The sequence below is a fragment of the Molossus molossus genome, unplaced genomic scaffold (genome assembly GCF_014108415.1).
Source record: "Molossus molossus isolate mMolMol1 unplaced genomic scaffold, mMolMol1.p scaffold_m16_p_19, whole genome shotgun sequence".
In the NCBI taxonomy this organism is placed as follows: Eukaryota; Metazoa; Chordata; class Mammalia; order Chiroptera; family Molossidae; genus Molossus; species Molossus molossus.
Window position 1 is genome coordinate 21,120,604 of NW_023425354.1, and position 18,918 is coordinate 21,139,521.

The window sequence follows — 18,918 nt, forward strand, 5'->3', positions numbered from 1 at the left end:
TAGACAAGAGTTGACTAGGTGCGTGCCAATTCCCAGTGGGAGAGTCTGCTATAAAGAGAGTGGTTCTGGGTCCTGACCCTAACTCTGAGACTAAACTAGCTCTTTGACCTTGAGCAAGTCACTTAACCACTCTGGGCCTTAATTGCATCATCTGTAAACGCAAGGACTTAGACTAATTTTATGGTTCCTCCTAGCTCTAACACTCCATACACATAGGCTTCACTCAGAAGAAGAAAACTGCCTTTTAAAATTCTCCCAGGCAGGGGAAAGGAGCTGCAGTGATTCTGATCAGATTCTTTGGAAGATTCATTGTGTATAAAATCTCTTTAAAAAAAAAGAGAGAGACTGAGCTCTGGGTGTTAGTTTTCTAATGACCATAGGCCATGGGTCAAATCTGTACCTTTCCACCAGGGTAATTATTTATGTTTAAATCAAATGTTTTACAAAGGAAGGGATCGGAATAACATTGTGAACAGGGGACTCAGTATCAACTCTCGTGAGGATGAATGGTAGAGGATGGGAGTAGGGCTGTAAAGAGCAGTATTGAACCAAAATGCCTATGAAGCAGAAAAGGACCATTCAGAATATCAGCGAACCAAATGAGTTTTGGCTCCAGGACATGAGGGAAGGCTCATGTGCTTTTGAATATGCTGCGTGATTTCTCTTCGATTTGGATTTCTCCTTTGAGAGAAAAGCAGGTGGGAGGCGATGGGACCAAAGCAGGATTTTCAGGTGTCTTTGAGCATAGCCTTGGAACCACAGGCAGCGCCTTCTAAGAAAAGATTTTCCCTGAGGCCAATGGACCAGCTGATTTCAGGGTAAAACTGACTTTGGAAGGGGTGGATTAAAAAGAAGGCAGCAACTCATGCCCCTTAGACAATCTGTCCTGTGACTTGTGATGTGAGGGTGAGTAGATGTCTCTGTGTGACTGTAAGGACTCCATCACTGCCTGGCCGTATCTGCAGGGCACTTTTGTGTTCAATGACAATTCTGTCACCTAAGAAATCTGGAGCAGATTACTTATCATTTTCAGAGACGCAGCCTGCATGAACTTGTTTATTTTAGGATTGTAATGTAAACACATTTTTACTCATGTCTTTCTCCCTCCCCTTGTCTTGACTATAATCCAGGCTGTCTCAGCCCTCTTCTTGCACCCTGGAATAATATGCGGCCCTTTCCTGCTTGAATGGGAGCTGAGTGTGCAGGAAGGGCTGCTTGCTTCCTGCCCTATTCCATCTTTGCAAGACAGAGTTAGAAGAGAACCATCCTTTACTTTTGTTTCTGGTGGTTTTCACACAGGCAAAGTGAAGAAAAGCCCTGTCCAAGGCCTCCTTAATCAGATCAGTGCTGGGAGATCAATTGGATTTGGTGAGCTGCTGAGAACCCTGCACTTTGGAATGCCTTGGTTTAGCTGGCAGGGAACCCAGGACAAGTCAAGCTGACCCTGTGCCTTAGAGATACAGCGTGGGCTTCTTCCCCCCAAACTGTTCGAAAGGTTTGGAATGGAGAGAAAAACAACGCTAATCTTATTTTCATCTCTAGAACTCCTTCTATCAATCACAAATTCATGAAAGAGCCCTAAGCCCAGGGGTCAGATTACAAAGCCAGCTGCAGAACTGAGGGTGGCTCGTTGGCCTGCCCTACCTTAGTCACAGGTGCCACCAAGAGGGAGGCATGTTCGAACGGTTATGTCCAGGACTCCACGCGGACACAAAGGCTCCTCTATTGTAGGCTGAACCGGGAATGACACTGGAAACTCTTGCCTTTACCCCAACTCTCCTCTTAAAAAAAGAGGGCCTTGAACCTGTAACCTATGGATTTTTAAATATTCAAACCGTTTGAAAATGGATGGGGACGTGGTGCGGGCAGGCTGGGTGATAGAAAACGCTGGACTTGCGGTGGACTGTGGCCTCCCTAAAGCATGCTGCTGAGAATTTCTGCCACCGGGGAGGTGGTCGGAGCCTCCGGGCTCCTCTCTGGACGGGTGGGGCTGGGCAGGCCCGAGTGGCCCCCAGGAGGAGAGCTCAAGCTGGCCCAGGGCTTTGCGTCCACCAGGGCCTCGGGGTAGGGCTCCACGTAGATGCGGCGCACGGAAGGCCTCGGGTCCTGGAGGATGCCCTGCCGGCCCTCAGGGAGGCTGGCCGCGTGGGCCAGAGCCAGGCCCCGGGGCGCATCGGCGGCAGGTCCGAGCCGCTCGGCCTCCCCGGGCTGCTGGGCCAGGTCGCAGGCCCCGGACCCGTGCTGCGTGTAAACGCCCTCGGACAGCGACAGCGACTGCGTCTCGCTGTGCATGCGCAGCCAGCGGTGGTGCCGGCTGAAGCCCCCGTAGTGCTGGTGCTTGGCCGGCTTCCGCTTTCCCAGGAAGCCCAGCGGCGGCCGCGCGCCCGACGCCATCTTGGCGTGGTTCTTGGACGCCAGGCCCGAGAGGGTCAGGCCGTGGAGGAACTCGGCACATGCGTGGTCTGGATCCGGCCCCGGAACCCGGCCCTGGGCGTCCTGGCCCGGCCCCAGCGGAGACTTGATGTCGTGCACCTGCAGGACGTCGGGGGCGCTGCCGCTCAGGCCGCTTAGAGCCTGCTGGGCGATGTCGTGGGACGACAGGTAGACCAAGTCGAGGTCTCGGGGGCTCAGGGCGTCACTGGAGTCGTAGTCGCTGTCGGTGGGGAGGAAGACTTCCGAGCAGCCTTCTTCATCAGAACAGGGCTGTGAATCTGCAGAGCCAGAAATGGAGGTCAGGAAAAAGGGAAACTCTTAGCTGGGGGTACTTCGTGGACCGAGAATTGATGTAGCTGAGAACACCCCGCCCCGTGCCTTGAAGGGCCTCGTGCTTCGTTTCATGGTTTGCGCTCATCTCTTGAAATTATTAAGCAGCTGTGAACAAGCGGCCCTACGTTTTCGTTCTGCATAGGGCTCTCTCCGTGAGGGAGGGAGGGGACTCTGACAGGTCCACCTGCTAGCGGGTGGGGGAGAACGTGTCCTCATTCCACACATGCGACTCTCTTATTTATTGGGTGTGTGTAGAGAGAATGAAACAGGAGACAAAGCTAGATGTTACTCATTTATCATTCCCTATTCTTCAGATATGATTTTTTTTTTTTCTTCTTTTTGATATAGTAGTGGAAATGTAGAAGGGGGAAGGAAGAAGAGGACGCACTGGTGGCTGAAGTCAGGGAAAACTGGTTTCAAATCCTAGCCTTCCTCCACCTGCTTGCTCTGTAATCTTGGGGAAGTTTGTAGTTTCTTTGAGCTTCAGTTTTCTAATCTGTAACATGGGGATGATAATAGAACTTACTAAGGGTGACTATAAAAAATAAGTTGATTATGCATATAAACACCATGTTGTCAGGTGTTTGAAAAGAAAAAAAGTGAGGCCAAAGTAAAAACAAAAAGCAGAAGTAAAATCAGAAGCAAAAACAAACCTCGAAGTGCATGCTATGATGACCATGAGTCCCAAGTTTAGTTCTATAGACATTTGTCATCGACTGCACTAGTTATTTATGTGTGTTTCCCCCAATCAGGTTGTATATTTCTGTAAGGCAAGGACTGTCTTACTATCCTTTTAATTTCCCACAGAACTCAGCCCATAATGTACTTGGTAAATAAATGCTAATTTTGAAAACATGCAAGTGCTCTTAAAAAGAAGAAATCTCTAATCTACAAATCTGAGACAATCCTAATAAAACAAGTCTCCATAGTATTTAAAAATGGAATTTAGTAAATTGATTTTTAAATTCATTGGAAGAGAAAATTTATGAGAATAGCCAAACTGTGTTTTTAAATGCAACAGGAAGAGGTCTGAATTACCAGATTTCAAAACATACGATAGAGCTTTGATAATTAAAACTTTGTACTATTGGTATATAAATGGACAGATGGATCTGTGGAACAGAAAAATAAAGTTCAAAGACAGGCTTAATTCTGTGTGATAGTTTAACATATGGGAAAGGTGACATTTCAAAGTAGGGGAGCGAGTAGATTATTCAGCATATAGTGGTGGGAAAGTAGGTTATCCCTTTAGCAAATATAATTAGAGAAAGTCCTACCTTATACCATATATAAAAGTAAATTCCATGTAGTTTATGTATAACAAGCAAACCCTACAAGTATTAGAAGACAAATATGTTTGTAATTTTGGAGTGGGAAGGTCTTTCTAAGCAAGACAAAATCCCAGAAGTCAGGAAAGAAGTGATTGGTAAATTTGATTACATTGAAGTTTAGTACTTTGTAAAACAATTGATACCATAAACGAAGTAAAAAGATAAGTGATAGATTGGGGGAAAATAGATTAATATTCAGAATATATAAAACTCTTATAAATCAGTAAGAAAACAGTCCAAATGGGCAGAAAGTAATGAACACTTCCAAGAATAATTAATACAAATGGCCAATAAAAGATGTCCAACCTATGGGGAACAAAGGGGGACATCTGTAATACTTTCAAAAATTAAAAGAAAAAGATGTTTAATTTAGATAGACTATAATTACTAACTAGATAGTAATTAAGAAAATTCAAGTTGAGACAACAATGAGGCATCTTTTCACCATCAGATTTGCTAAAAATCAAAAGGGTGATAATCTCATGTATTGGTGATGTGTGGGAAATCAAGGACGCTCATATAATGATGGCAGGAGTATAAACTACAGCTCTTTGGATAGCAATTAGGTAGAATATATTAAAATTGTATGTATCGTTTGTCCCAGCAAGTCCCTTTTTAGATATCTGTGTTTGAGAAATTGTCACTGTGTGTACATGGAAGCATTTATAAGTTGTGTACTGCAGTGTGATTTATAATAGTGAAAAACTGGAAATAACCTTGTGGCTGAGACTGCTGTGAAAGGAAGACTTAGAGGCACAGAAGCATTAAGAAAAGAAAAATAGTTTAAGAAAAGAAAGACGGTTTACTTGCAAAATTCTCCAAGGGAGTCCAAATTCAGGACTGGCTTGCTGATTTAAAAATACAACAGGTATTTAAAAAGTAAAAACCCACAGGGTTACAGGGTTATAGTGAGTCTGTTCATGGTAGAAAGTCAGACATGATTATCATAAGAATATTACAAAGTTTAGGGAAAAAATTGTTTTGTTAGGGATTCAGTAATTTACACAAATGGGATTAGGGTTTCTTCTATTTTAGCAACTAAAACCAGATGTAATACTTTTTTTTTTTGCTTGTTTGTTTATTTCAAGGTCAGGGTGTGAAGTATCATCCCCCCGTACCACCTTTTCCTGACTATAGAAGATGTGTGTGCTTATTCATTGGCAGAGCACGATTTTTGTTCTTTCTATAGCAGCTACCCTATAACCATTATCCTTTTTTAGTTACAAAATCTTAAACTTTGTTTGAGACAGCAATGCACTCATGTAAGACAACATTTTATTTTCTAGCTTCTCTTGCAGCTAGGCATAGCCACACAACTAAGTCTGGGCCAATGAGACAGAACTGAAAGTATTGTATGAAACTCTTGGAAGGCTGCATAAAGGGAGCTGGCTTAGCTGGAGGTAGGCCCTATTGTTTTTCCTCGTTCCTTCCAGTTACCTGTAACAAGAGGTGGGCTCATGAGGCAGTTTGGAAAAAGCTAGGACGGTGGAGCTGCAAAAATGGAGCATGGACCATGGAGTCCACATACCAACCCGGAATTGTCTACTTCTGGGCTTCTTTTACACAGGAGAGAAATTACCTATCTTGTGTTTATGACAGGCTTATGTAACATGGATCCAAACTCAATTCTAACTGATACAAACCTAAATGCCCATTAGTAGCGAAATGGTTTAAAAATTTGGGCACATCCATACTATAAGATGTTGTCCAGCAGCTACAAAGAATGAGATCAGCCCATATGTTGTTCTTTAAATAATGGCTACCAAAAAGGATTCCCTTTTCTACTTTTTTTTTGTTTTACTCATATATTCAAGGTTTCTTTCAAACATAGCTTTCTTTGGGAAAGCATACCCCAACTGTCCTGAAAAGTACGCTCACTTGTCTGTACATCTGCAACACTTTTTGCTTCTTTTATCCTTTGGCACTTAGCCTATATAGACTTGTATTATTAGTTATCTTTTTTGTGCAAATATAATGTCCTGGTTTCCTGATTAGACCAGAGCCCTCTTAGAGCAGCTATTTAATTCATCTGTTCATTCAACAATTAAGATTCTGTTTTGCTTGAGCTCCTGTTCTAACAGAAACCCTGGGCTGTGTTTGGTGCCTGAATGAATTTAAAACTAATTAAGAAATGATTTGCCTCTAGGGAGTTTACTGTTTTAATAGAGTTATAGGGGACATATATATCTATGAGACTGTGGAAGAACATGTACTTTATAAGAGAAATATAGCAAATAGGATGTAGGTTTATAGGAGAGAGGTCACATGTTATTGGAACAGGGTTGATAAAATACTTTGTCATCTTTTATTTATTTATTTTCTCCATTTGTTCATCTCTGTTCTCTGTCTATATTAGTTTATTTCTGCATCCACTTTCAAAAACGATTTGAGGCAGCTTTTAATAATAACTGTGCAAATGATGATGAGGATTAGAAACCAGAGAGGAAAAGGAGACAGAACAAATAGTCCTGTTTGACTGTCATATGGGAATAGGAATAGAGTTTTGGGAAAACGAGACTACCAAAGTCAGATGCCAGCAATTGTACTCTTGGGAATGTGTCCTTGAGAAATTAAGGCTTATTCAAAGCAATTTTATTCATGTTAACCCCAAGCTGGAAACTACCCTAAATATCCTTCAGTGGATGAGTGATTAAACAAACTGTGTAATACTACTCATCAATAAAAGTAAAAAATTCCATTTATGTAACATTTATTGAGTAATTATAGAGATGAAAAGATTAGCAGTAGCTAGGGTTAGGGATAGGGTGTGGTACAGAGGGATTTTTGTGTTGGTGTTAAGTTGAATATCTTGATTATGGTGGTGATTACCCACAGCTGCACATAGGATGCAGTTGCCTAGAACTATACAAGCGAGCCTGCAAGGAGGCTATGGTTCAGGCTATGTTTCCTTTAAACATTTATCTTTTTTAGGCTGTGGGGCTGAGCAAGAACAGAGGTTATGTGGAGGAAAATAGAAGTCCAGGAAAGTATTTCATTCAAAGATATGTACTGAGCACCTGTTTTGTGCTAGACAGACATGGCCTCTGCTTTCACGCAGCTCACAGAGGGTGGATTAGACAACAAACAAGTCAGAAAATATGTAAGATTAATTTTAGGTAGTACAAAATTCTTTGAAAAAAATGAAACCGGGTTTCGGATAAAGAGACTTGCGAGGAAGGTTCTTTTGGTAAGGTAGCCAGGGGAGGAATCTCTGTAGAAATTGAAGTCCAGGTGAGATCTCAGTGATTAGAAGGAACTAGCTATTGAAAGTTTTAGGGAAGAGTGTTCCAGGAGAAGCAAGTGCAAAGGCCCTGAAGTGACCAGTAGGTTACAAGCCTCAGTGGCTGGAAGATAGGAGTAATATTAAACTAGAGGAGTATAATTGCAGCAGGTTTGGGCAGTGGAAGAGATGATAAATTTAATTTGGGACAGATTGAGCTTGAGGGGTTGGCCAAACATCCTGGAGGGCATGGAATGGGAGCCTAGTGGGGAAGGGGTTGGGAGGTTGAGGGAAAATGTTTGTGGGGAGAGGGAACTGTTGAAGATGTCAGTGGGAGGTTGATGGATACAACAGGAGGGTGGTCACTTGGAAGCACCAGTGCTGACACTGGTCTTTATGAAAAAGATGGAGGACACATGATTAGGGAAGTAGACAGATACAGAGAAATTTTCAGCTTAAAAGTAGAGAACTTGATAAAGACATGGGCTGAATGACTTAGGTATTCTTAAAACAAGTTTTAGACACTGTTTTCCCTAATTTTTAGTGGAAAAAATGGGCACTTCAAGTAACAGGGTCTCAGAACTATTGGTTTTTTTTTTTTTTAATCTTCACCTGAGGTTATTTTTTCATTGATTTTTAGATAGAGTGGGAGGGAGGGAAGGAGAGGAAGAGAGAGAGAAAAAAACATCGATGTGAGAGAGATACATTGATTGGTTGCCTCCTGCATGACCCCAGCGGGTTCGAATCTGCAACTGAGGTACGTGCGCTTGACTGGGAATTGAACCTGTGACTCCTCATTGGTGGGCCAATACTCTAATTGCTGAGCTAAACCAGCCAGGGCCTGTTGACTGTTTTTGATGATGGCAGTGTTAGGTGCCATGGAGTGATGAGGAAGCGAGGTTAACTGAATATTTGAAATTGGGCTGGAAATAAGATCCATGCAAAGAGCTGATAACTGACTTTAGTTGAACTTCTCTGTTTATCTGATCACTGTGTCTATTCAGCTATCTACATGTATTCTTTTGTGTCCATAATAGTAATAACAAGACCTGTGGGCTAGTCATTCTGCTAAGTGCTCTAGTTGCTTTATCTTATCTAATGCTTACAATTATTTCCATTTTGCAGATAAGGATACTGAGGCTTAGGTTTATTAAATTTTCCAATTCATATAGTTGATTAAATGGCAGAATAGTAACCCACATACAGATTTGTGTCACTTCAAAGAACTTCTGTATTGCCATTCCATTCAGCTTAGCATTTCCATGGCTCTCCCTGGAAGCTTCCTGAGGGCTGGGACCACTTTGTTCAGTTCCCACCCAAAGTTATGTTAATTAAGTTCTTAGTAAGGGCTTCTTGACATTGGTGCTGCTAGAGAATCATGTTAGGTCTTATATTAGTGTCCTGTGGCCGCTGTAACAAATTATCACCTACTGGGTGGCTTAAAACAACAGAAGTGCATTCTCTCACAGCTCTGGAAGCCAGAGGCTGCAGTCAGGGTGCCGGCCATGCTGCCTTGGAGGAGTAGGGGAGAACTGCCTCTTCTAGCTTCTGGTGGCCTTCCTGTGGCCGCACCACTCCAGTCTCAGTGTCTGGCTTCCTGTGGACTCGCCTCTGTCTCTTATAAGGACACTTATCATTGGATTTAGGGTCTGCCTGGATAATCCAGGGTGATCTCATCTCAAGATGCTTAATTACACCTTCAAAGACCCTTTTTCCAAATAAGGTCACATTCACAGGTTCTGAGGGTTAGTACAGGAACATAGCTTTTTGGGGGCCACCATTCAACCCACAAGAAGGTTGATAAGAAAAATGACTATAACTAGACTTCTAGTTCTAGTTGAGGAGTTTATGACACCTTTTTCTTATTTCCAGCCCATAGTCAGGTCAAGCACTCTGAAAGAGCAGTTTGCACTTTGACCTCTTGACCTCCAAATAGCATTTATTTTCAGGAGTCTAAGGGATGTATGAAGGTGTGCTGTAAAGGGCTGACATTCTAATATTTCAATAGATCCTCACATTTTAAGACTCATTCTCTCAGGAAGAGCCTGTGCTGATTTCCCCAGGTGAAGTTAGTTGCTCAGTTCTCTTGGCTTTTATAGCATTTTATTTATATCTCTCTTACTGTATTTATCAAAGTTTATTATAAATTACTCGTTTGCATGTTTCTCTACCTCAGTGAATTATGAACTCCAGAGAGCATGCATTATGTCTTATTCATTTCTGCTTGGTAAATGTTGAAGACATCAGTTAATGAAGGAATAGACTAAGGGAGTCAAGCAAAGGGACATGTAGAATCTTCTGTATTCCCAGATCGTCTAATCTGAACTTGGACCTCCTAACTAGACTGTGACTGAATCACTGATGTATTATTAGCCTCTTGTGTTCTATCTGGTACATACAAAGCTCTCAGTAAATATGTTGAGTTGCTTTGAACCTGAGACAAATATTGAAATCTGGGAGTAAAAAGAATGGTATAATTTGACTGCCTCTTAAAAAACAATACTGAAAGCAGCCTGAAAAGATCTAATTTACTATAGAAATTTTGGAAAATAATCACCCAAATAATTTTGCTTTATATTTAACTTGATGAGTCAGCTGAGTTATAGCAGAAAGAACAATGTTCTTAAAATTAGACCAACCTGAGCTGACGTCCTGTCTTACTCTTTGCTGTGTATATGATCTAGAACAAATCACTTAGCCCCTCTGAACCTTCATCTGTAGCATGTAGGTCATTACATTGCCTACCTTCTATAAGTGCTATGAGGATTAAATTAGTTTGTTGAAAATGCTTTAAGTGCTGCCCTGGCCAGTTTGACTCAGTGGTTGGAGCATCAGCCTGCAGACTGAAGGGTCTCTGGTTCGATTCCCGGTCAAGGGCATGTACCTGGGTTGCAGGTTCAACCAGGGTCATGCAGGAGGCAACCAATCGATGTCTCTCTCACATCAGTGTTTCTCCCCCACCCCACTCCCACTCTATCTAAAAATCAATGGAATAATATGCTTGGGTGAGGAGTAACAAAAAAAATGCTTTATGTGCCTTACAAACAGAAGGTATCAATATTATTGAGATCTTTTCCAACCTTAAATAGAGAATAACTAGAAAACATTTCAAGTGGTGATTCATTAAAATACAAACCAGCAATCAGATAAACTTTAAGATTTTGCTGTGAGAACGCTGTTATAATAAACGAGAACAGTCTCTTGTATGATGTTCTGTGTTGGTGATGATCTAGTCCAGTACTGTATTTCTCAACCTAGATTTAGTGACTTAGTAAATTGCAGTAAATGACATAACTTCTTTACTATAACTCCCTCGCGCAAGAGAGATAGGAGATAAATCAAGAGGCGAGTAAGTTATAACTAGTAACTCAGGAAGGAGAGTATGGAGTGGTAAATATTATCTTACAGGTTCATGGATCCACACTTGGGAAATGCTGCTCTAGTGGGAATCTAAATATTTGACTTCCATGGTGGTTGTATTGTTTATTATAAGACTTAGTGGAACCTATTGCTTAGAGTGGGATACCCCTCCCAGAACAAGCTGGGAAAATCTCCAGGATGCCAGCCAGGGCACTGAGGAGAGTTTCCAGGGACTTAGGCCACTGCCACTCCCTCCCTTCCTGGAAAAGAATGCAAAGTGCAGCTTCCATCCCCAGATCCAGCCATATGCTCCATTAAGCATTGGAGGCACTTTGCCCAGTTGTTATTTTAATAAACCTGGTTGTGCTCCTCAATTTCCCTTAGAGGGCCCACTGGGCAGGCTGGCACTGGTAGAACCTTGGTTTCCCTCTAGTTGACCCAAGAGCTGTTTGATGAAGTTCTGCCCATAGTATAAGTGCTGGCGGAGGAAGCTTGGCCTTCCCGCTATTGTAATGGGTGTTGCAACTCCTGGGCTTTGGATTAGGCCAACAACAGCAGAGTTGATGTGGATTTTGAGGGCATTATGGAGAGATGACATTTCAGAAAAGAATAATTGATTTAAAAGCTATTACTTTTCTCTTAAAAGCAGATGACATGGCAAGACAAAAAGAAAGGAATAATGAGCAGTATTTGTTCTAAAAATATATTTTCAAATTTTTAATGTACTTTTGTATGAATTTGTATTTGTGCTTCATTGAATCTATTTCCACACTGTTTAAGGAGAATTTAAATAATTTGTACATAAGAATTTTAATAAATCTTTTATCAGGCCTTGGGTGGAACCTCAGGGGTTTGTTCACCTAATTTCCCAAGAGAAATAGCATCTCCAGATTTCTGTTGATTTTTCAAGCTGTTTAGTTTATGCCATAGTGTTCTTAGTGGGAAAAGGTTACTAGGAAGATTTACATTTGGAAGCTCAGGATAATCTTCAAATGCATCTGAAGGAAACAACGCCCCCCTCCCCTGTTGCCTCACCCATGCGTCACTAGGAGAAATAGCAGAATTGGAAAAAAAAATTACTGCTGCCTGTGACCACTATACCCACAGAAAAGGAGTGGAAGAGAAAATACCCATGTGATGGACCAAATCATTCCACCCCCTGCCTTGAGCTGCCTTTTCTAGGAGCCAACTTTCCCCCTTGGGTCCTTGGGAGATGCTTAATTTTAATTGACTCAGAGGAGTTCTACTTCATGTTTGAAAACCACATAGAAATGGGAAGTTAAAGAGCCCTCCCCTCCCCCCCACACAAATCAATCCAAGGTACTCAACAGCCTTAAAACAAAGTCTTAGGCTGGCACCAGAGGCTAGGCGTGTGATAGGCTCTGTAGTTCCAGCAGGTTCCTCAGAAGTTAGGTGCACCCTACGCACACAGAATGGAATTGTGTTGTAAACTTTGGCCTGTGAGCAACCCAATGGGGATGTTCCTCAAATTGGATATTTTCCTCTTCATAAATGGTTTCCAAACAATTAAAGTCATCACACTAGTGTAGATGACAGAGCACGCAGGAGCCGATGTCATTGCTCTGAAATGCTTTTGTTTTTGTGAGGGGTAGGACACTAATGTTTCTCCCTACACTCCTCAACAGTTGCCCTGTCCCTGAGGTCCATTCTTCGTTTGCTGCCCTCCACGTCTCTGTTTCACAGCCCATGGAATCTTGGCCTCAGAGAAATAAAGGGACCCAAGAGAGGGTTATATTTTAAGAAACAGAATGATGATCACTCACATTTTAAGTTAATAATAAAATCTGAATGTAATTGGCCAGATCCTCCTAGCAGGGAGTGTGTGTAACCCATCATCTGGCCAGCGTGAGAGTTTGGCACTTCTGTGGCATAGGAGAGGCCACCCTCCTACAGCTGGGGGAACCACTTAGGACCCTGTGGCCCAGAGAAGATTAAACGTTGGGGAAGTTCTGTGAGCAGACAGGGCATACAAGGGATATGAAGATGGAAGTAGAATTGAAGAGTTAGTTGTAGAATTATGTGAATTGTGGAATGGCAGAGGGCATATCTAGCCTGCCTTTAACAAACGCAACTTCCGACCCTTTCAGCCCTGTACTGCTCTAGCTACTGCCCTCCCCTCTTTCCTTCACAGCCAGGGGCCCACTTCTTTACCTCCCTCAAGCTGCTGGCCTACTTCTAGTTTCTGTCTCCTTCCTTTCACACACTGCTCTCATCAAGATTGCTGATGACTTCCTCATCCGAAACAAAATAAAGCAATAGAAGCTTTTCACTTTTATTTAACCCCTGACCATCATTTGACATGCTTTAATTTCTGAGATACTACTCTCTCTCTCTCTCTCTCTATCTTTTTTCTCTGGTTGTTCTGATTTAGTCTAAGACAGTAGTTCTCAACCTTTCTAATGCCGCGGCCCTTTAACACAGTTCCTCATGTTGTGGTGACCCCAGCCATAAAATTATTTTCGTTGCTGCTTCATAACTGTAATTTTGCTATTGTTATGTCTTAGGCGACCCACAGGCTGAGAACCGCTGGAAAGATGTCTTGTTCCTTCCAGTCTTCTCTCCTTACTACACCTACTCTCTCTAGGGAATCTCAAGCATTTTTGTAGTTACGTTAATCATATGTCAACAATTCTTAAATCTACATTAGTCCAGTTCTCCTTCCTGAGCTCCAGAACCTCATGCGTCCTGTTTTCTCCTGAATGTTTCTTTTTATATAGAATGTCCCAAAACTAACCCGAATTCAACATGCCCAGCCACACAAGCTTGCTTCTCCTAATGCCCCCCCACTGGTAAATGGCATCATGATATCCAGAAAACGTTTTCAGTCAAGCCAGAAAACGTGGTATCTCCTCTGTTAATAGCTTCCTTATTGATCTCCCTGCTTCCAATATTGTTTTATACATAGAACAGCCAGATTTGGTTTTAAAGAGTAACTTAGATGATAGCAATCCTTGCTTTAAAAAGTTTCCAATGGCTTTTCCTCCCAAGTAGAATAAAATCCCAACCTCATCCCATGGCCCTCCCTGAGTTGGTCCCTGCCTTTCCTTCCTGTCCTCTGTCATCGCTGCCCCTGTGTTCACATGGCCCCAGTGACTTTGGCCTTCTTCCCCCTCACCCACCTCAGAGCCTTCTGTTGTTTTGTGGCTTAGGGTATTCCAACTCTGATCTTTGCCTTACTGGCTCCTTTTACTGTGACTGGTTCGAATGTAACCTTCACAGGCAGGTCTCTGTGATCGCAGGGAATTCAGCGCTCCCCCTGCCCACCCAGACTGCTGTTTCATATTATACATAGGAATTTTCACTATCTGAAATTACTTTGTTTGTTTATGTTTTCATTGTTGTTTGTCACTGTTTAGAACAGAGATTTTGCTTTGTTTATTACTATATCCCTGTTACCTCAGAGAGTGCATGGAACATGGTGGGTAACCAAAAAATATAGTTTTTTGAGTGAAAAAAAGAAAGTACACTGTACTTGGATCCTGAGTTCAGCCAGACTGCTTACAGTTCCCTGAACTACAACATAGTTGTACATTCTGTTTCTTCTGCCTGTAATGCTCTCCTCTTCTCTTTTTTGGTTCAACTCCTGCTTATTCTTTGGTACTTGACTCTGACACCTCCTCTAGGAAGCTTTCTTTGAACTTATGAGTTTAAAACCTCCAATAGACTCCATAGTACCCAGTACATATCCTTATTAGAGTACATGTGCAATTATCAGGAAATATTTGTTAATGCCTTAGACCAGCTTCTGCCAGGGATAGTGTTTGATCCCAGTAGGAATCTATAAAAATACACTTGAGAAACTCTACTTAAAGAATTTTTGTTGTTGAATTATTTGGTAAGTCATAGAATCCTTTGGTAATGTAAATAAGCTGTTTCTCAAGTTCTTCCATATGCCCAGTGTTGATTTTTAGGCAGTGAGGTGTTTTAAAATGTAGGAGTACAGACTTACTTAAAGAAAAGACTCATGCCCTGGCTGGTTTCTCAGTGGTTAGAGCTTCAACCTGCAGACCGGAGAGTCCTGGGTTCGATTCCTGCTAAGGGCACGTACTTCGGTTGCAGTTTGTCCCCAGCCCCAGTTAGGCCTGTGTGGGTGGCAACCACTCGATGTGTTTCTCTCACATCGATGTTTCTCTCTCTCACTTCCTCCTTCTCTCCCTCCCACTATATCTGAAGATAAATGCAAAACACAAAAAAAGAAAGAAAGAAAAGACTCATATCCCCACTACAGTTTTCTATAAGAATAATAACATTAAGTATGATACCTACAATTTATTGTCTGTTATGTGCCATGCATCTCTGACATAGATTGTCTTATTCACAAGTAACTTTTCAAGGTGTAAATATTTCTCTCATTTTACATATGCGGAAACTGAAATTCATGTAGTAATCTGTTCAAGCTCATACAACTGGTAAAATAAAGCTGGAATTTGAATCCAGGTCTCTGATTTCTAAGCCCAAACTGCTTCTACTACACCATGCTGCCCCCTATGGGACAAGCCCACATTTCAGTACTATTTATTAAAAAATATCAATTACTATTGCCCTGGCCAGCTTAGCTCAGTGTGTTAAAGAATCAACTCGCAGACTGAAGAGTCACAGGTTCGATCCCTATTAAGGGTATGTACCTTGGTTGCAGGTTCATTCCCTGGTCCTGGTCAGGGTTGTGCGAGAGGCAACCAGTCAATGTCTCTCTCTCACATCCATGTTTGTCTGTCTCTCTCTTTCTTCCTTCTCCCTCTCCCTCTCTATCTTCTCCTCTCCCTCCGTTCCTGCCCCAACTCTAAAAATCGGTGGAAAGATAACCTCAGGTGACGATTAAAAAAAATCAATTACTATTGCAAAACTTACAAAATTGGAACTCTTATACGCTATAGCAGTGATTTTCAACCGGTAATAGGTATTGCATGTTTTAAAAATTCTGTGGCACACTGGTTGACAATTGCTGAGCTATAGAATTAAGAAAGATGCTTTAAAGCCATTATTTTAATTAACTAAAAAATATGGCACTAGTCTCAACATGTCTTAGGCAAGAACATTATATTGTCTTTGACTAGTATGCTTTCTCTCTGTTTATAAGCAAAAAAGTGTTTTGTAGAAATTTGGGATTAGCATTTGCCATATAAATTGAAACTTGATTCCCAAGAGTGGAGGTGACTTTTATTTTATTTTTATTTTTTATCCTCACCCAAGGACATTTTTTTTTTTTCGGTATTTTGTTCAGATAGAGTGGGAGGGAGAGAGAAACATTGACATGAAAGGGACACATCGAGTGGCTGCCACCCACACGACTCAACCAGGGCCGGGGACAAACTGCAACCGAGGTACATGCCCTTAGCGGGAACCGAACCCAGGTCTCTCTGGACCGCAGGCCGATGATCTAACCGCTGAGCCAAACCGGCCAGGGCTGGAGGTGACTTTTAGATAGCTCCTCCAGTTTGTCAGTAAGTTGTCTCCTGCTTGCTGTGTCCATGATGATGCCAATTTATTTGATTTTTGGCTCTGGATTCTAATGTATCCAAGGTTTCTCTCTTTTCTACCTCCACCCCAGGACACTGGTGCCACGTGGGTGGGAAGTTTGCCCTGAACTCTTAATCAGGAGGGACCTACTTCCTACCTTGTTCTGTCAGCCCCTATTTTCTTGAAACTGGGCATGTTCTCCTTCCTTACCTGGTTTCCGTCAGATCCTTCAGCTGACTTGGCCTGCACGTGGCACTGCATCTGCCTTCTCAGGCCTCGTCCCTGCTCTGTGTCCTTTTGTATCTTGGAAGGTTGGTACAGAACTGGACTGAATCTTTCCTACCCCTAAATGGAGTTGATCTCAAGTTACTGCCTTGGTTTCCTACCTTTCCACTGCTCCAGTTCTATTCCCCATCTGCTTTTAGATTATTTCCACTGAACAGTGTTTCCTACAGCTTGATGGGACCATGCCTCAGCACAGATTAATGTCATCAGCGGAAACAGGACTGAGAATCTGGTGACTGAAATGCATAACTTTAGTTGTATTGCTTACCACTCACTGCCTTTCTTCTGTGCATCTCTGGGGATGGGGATGGTGATGGAAGACAGTCTATATGTGATGATGTAGAGCTGATCTTCTTTAGGTGGTTCTGCTCATCTGAGGCATCTATCAGCTTAGTGATGGGGAATCCAGAAATTGATTGTTTGTATCTTGCATACTGTAGAGCATCCATGATCCATCTCATTTCACGCCAAACTTCATCTATTTGCTTTGAAATACAATGGTAAAAGACATTAAGTTATCAAATCAGTGTTAAAAAGGACTAAGTTCCCTGAGAGTCCAAGATGATAAATTTTCCACAGTATTGGTTTTGAGAAAGAGTTAAATACTTTCTTTAAACATTTTTTAAAATTATTAAAAATTTTTTTTTTTTTTTTTTTTTTTGGGTAGAGTAGAAGGGACGGAGGGAGAGAGAAAGAGAGAGAAACATCAATTTGAAAGACACTCAGCAATTGGTTGCCTCCTGCACAACCCCAACTGGGGCTGGGATTGAACCTGCAACCCAGGTACGTGCCCTTGACTGGAATTGGAACGCACAACCCTTCGGGCCACAGGCTGATGCTGTAACCACTGAGCCAAAACAACCAGCGTGAGTAAAATATTTTCAACATCAGTTTGCTACATCAGAAAATACTTCTTCTTTATAATCACTAGTGTCTTGAATACGTACCCGAGAGGCTATGTCATTCAGTGCAGAAAACAGAAGACCTGGATTCTAGCTGGGATCCGCCACTTATTAGCTCTAAAACAACCCTGGGCAAGTCACTTGACCTCTTTGAGCCTCGTTGCTTTATTGTGAAATGTGGACAAAACATCTCCCCTTTTATATCTCACAAGACTGCCATGATGATTGGGTGAAATGATGAGTCTGAAAGTGCTTTGTAAAAACTACAGGGTACATTTCTTACACACGTGAAGTGTTATTAATTCTCAGCATATAATGAAATATTCCTTGTTAGAATATTATGAGGAAGGCATCTGATAAAGTCTGAATTTCAGAATAAGCACTTGAGGGAAAAAGTATAGTTTTAGTTCTTTGTGAACTAGAAAAACAAAGCATTACTGGAATATTGTACTAAGAAGAGGTTTTTGGACCTATTTGAATAGAAAAGAAGCAACTTTATATATCAAACTATTATTTTCTTACATATAAAATAAATTCTTTTAAAGTACAAATAGGTTTTAAACAGCTTCTTCCTGAGTAATTTAAATATCTTTATATTTTTAGGGTAGCCCATTTAAGATTGTTACCATTTTGATTTCTGGGTTACCAAAATGCTTTTAACATTTTCATTGTGAAGCACAATAGTCATTTTGCTAAAGCCTATCAAGTAACGATCACTCATATTTTTGTGTCTACTTCTGTAGATGACAAATATTCTCCCAGATCTTAATAGACACTGACCATGAACTTTCTGGTTATTCTCACATTCTCCAAGGAGGGGCTTTTAGTAACACATCTTTTTCATGGGACCCTGGAGCTGGGGATAGGCTTTGTACCTATTTCATTGAGTGCCTTGGGCAACCCAGTCACTTCTCAAGGCACATTTAGTCAACTGTAAAAAGAAGAGGTTGGATTAGATGATGCTTACGGTCCCTTCCAACTCTGGCACTTCATGGTTTATTTTTGGAGAGCACTTGGGAAGCTGGTTCCCTCAGCTTTCAGGTGGAAGGTTCATTGTGTGGACACTGCAAGGTTAAGATCGCTCTGACTGTGGAAGTTCCAAAGATAAGGGACCCCCCAGTGTTCTGTTTTATTTTCAAAAGTCCTTCTTAAGGGCCTTAATCTATATTTAGAGATTACTCTTTAAAGAATATCCACAAACCTGGTGCTCCCAATAGAGCACAGTCTGAAACTGGGAGTCTGTCATGTGTAGAGGGACCAGCAAGCCAGACTGAACTAGTCAATGGCACTGCATGGTCGATAGCCATTTTCTCTTGCTTCTAGTTCTGTCCTGCCCTGGAGTGACAGGACTTGGCAGAGTTTTCATAGTAATGAGAGCATAAGTTTGAGCTTCAGGCTTTGTTGGGCAGTGAGTCGGGCAGGAGGTTTAGCAGTGGGCAGGCCCATGAGGAGGCTCTGAGCATCATAAAGGGAGAAATCTGAATGAAGTTCAGCCAAAGTGGGAATCCCAGATGATACTCAGACCAATTTTCTTGATAGGATTGTTGCACTCTCATCTGGCTTTCATTGGTCCTAC

The 18,918-nt window shown here is 41.9% G+C and overlaps 1 protein-coding gene across 1 annotated transcript in view; it reads right to left on the minus strand.

The window, feature by feature from the left end:
* Window positions 1-1,914: 1,914 nt before the first annotated feature.
* ANKFN1 (ankyrin repeat and fibronectin type III domain containing 1) overlaps window positions 1,915-18,918 on the minus strand; it is a 151,280-nt gene continuing 134,276 nt past the window's right edge. Inside the window, exons 16-17 of the mRNA XM_036269323.1 lie at window positions 16,709-16,925; window positions 1,915-2,711 (exon numbers count right to left, since the gene is read on the minus strand). Coding sequence (XP_036125216.1) covers window positions 1,915-2,711; window positions 16,709-16,925 — 1,014 coding nt within the window. The remainder of the gene's footprint in view (window positions 2,712-16,708; window positions 16,926-18,918) is intronic.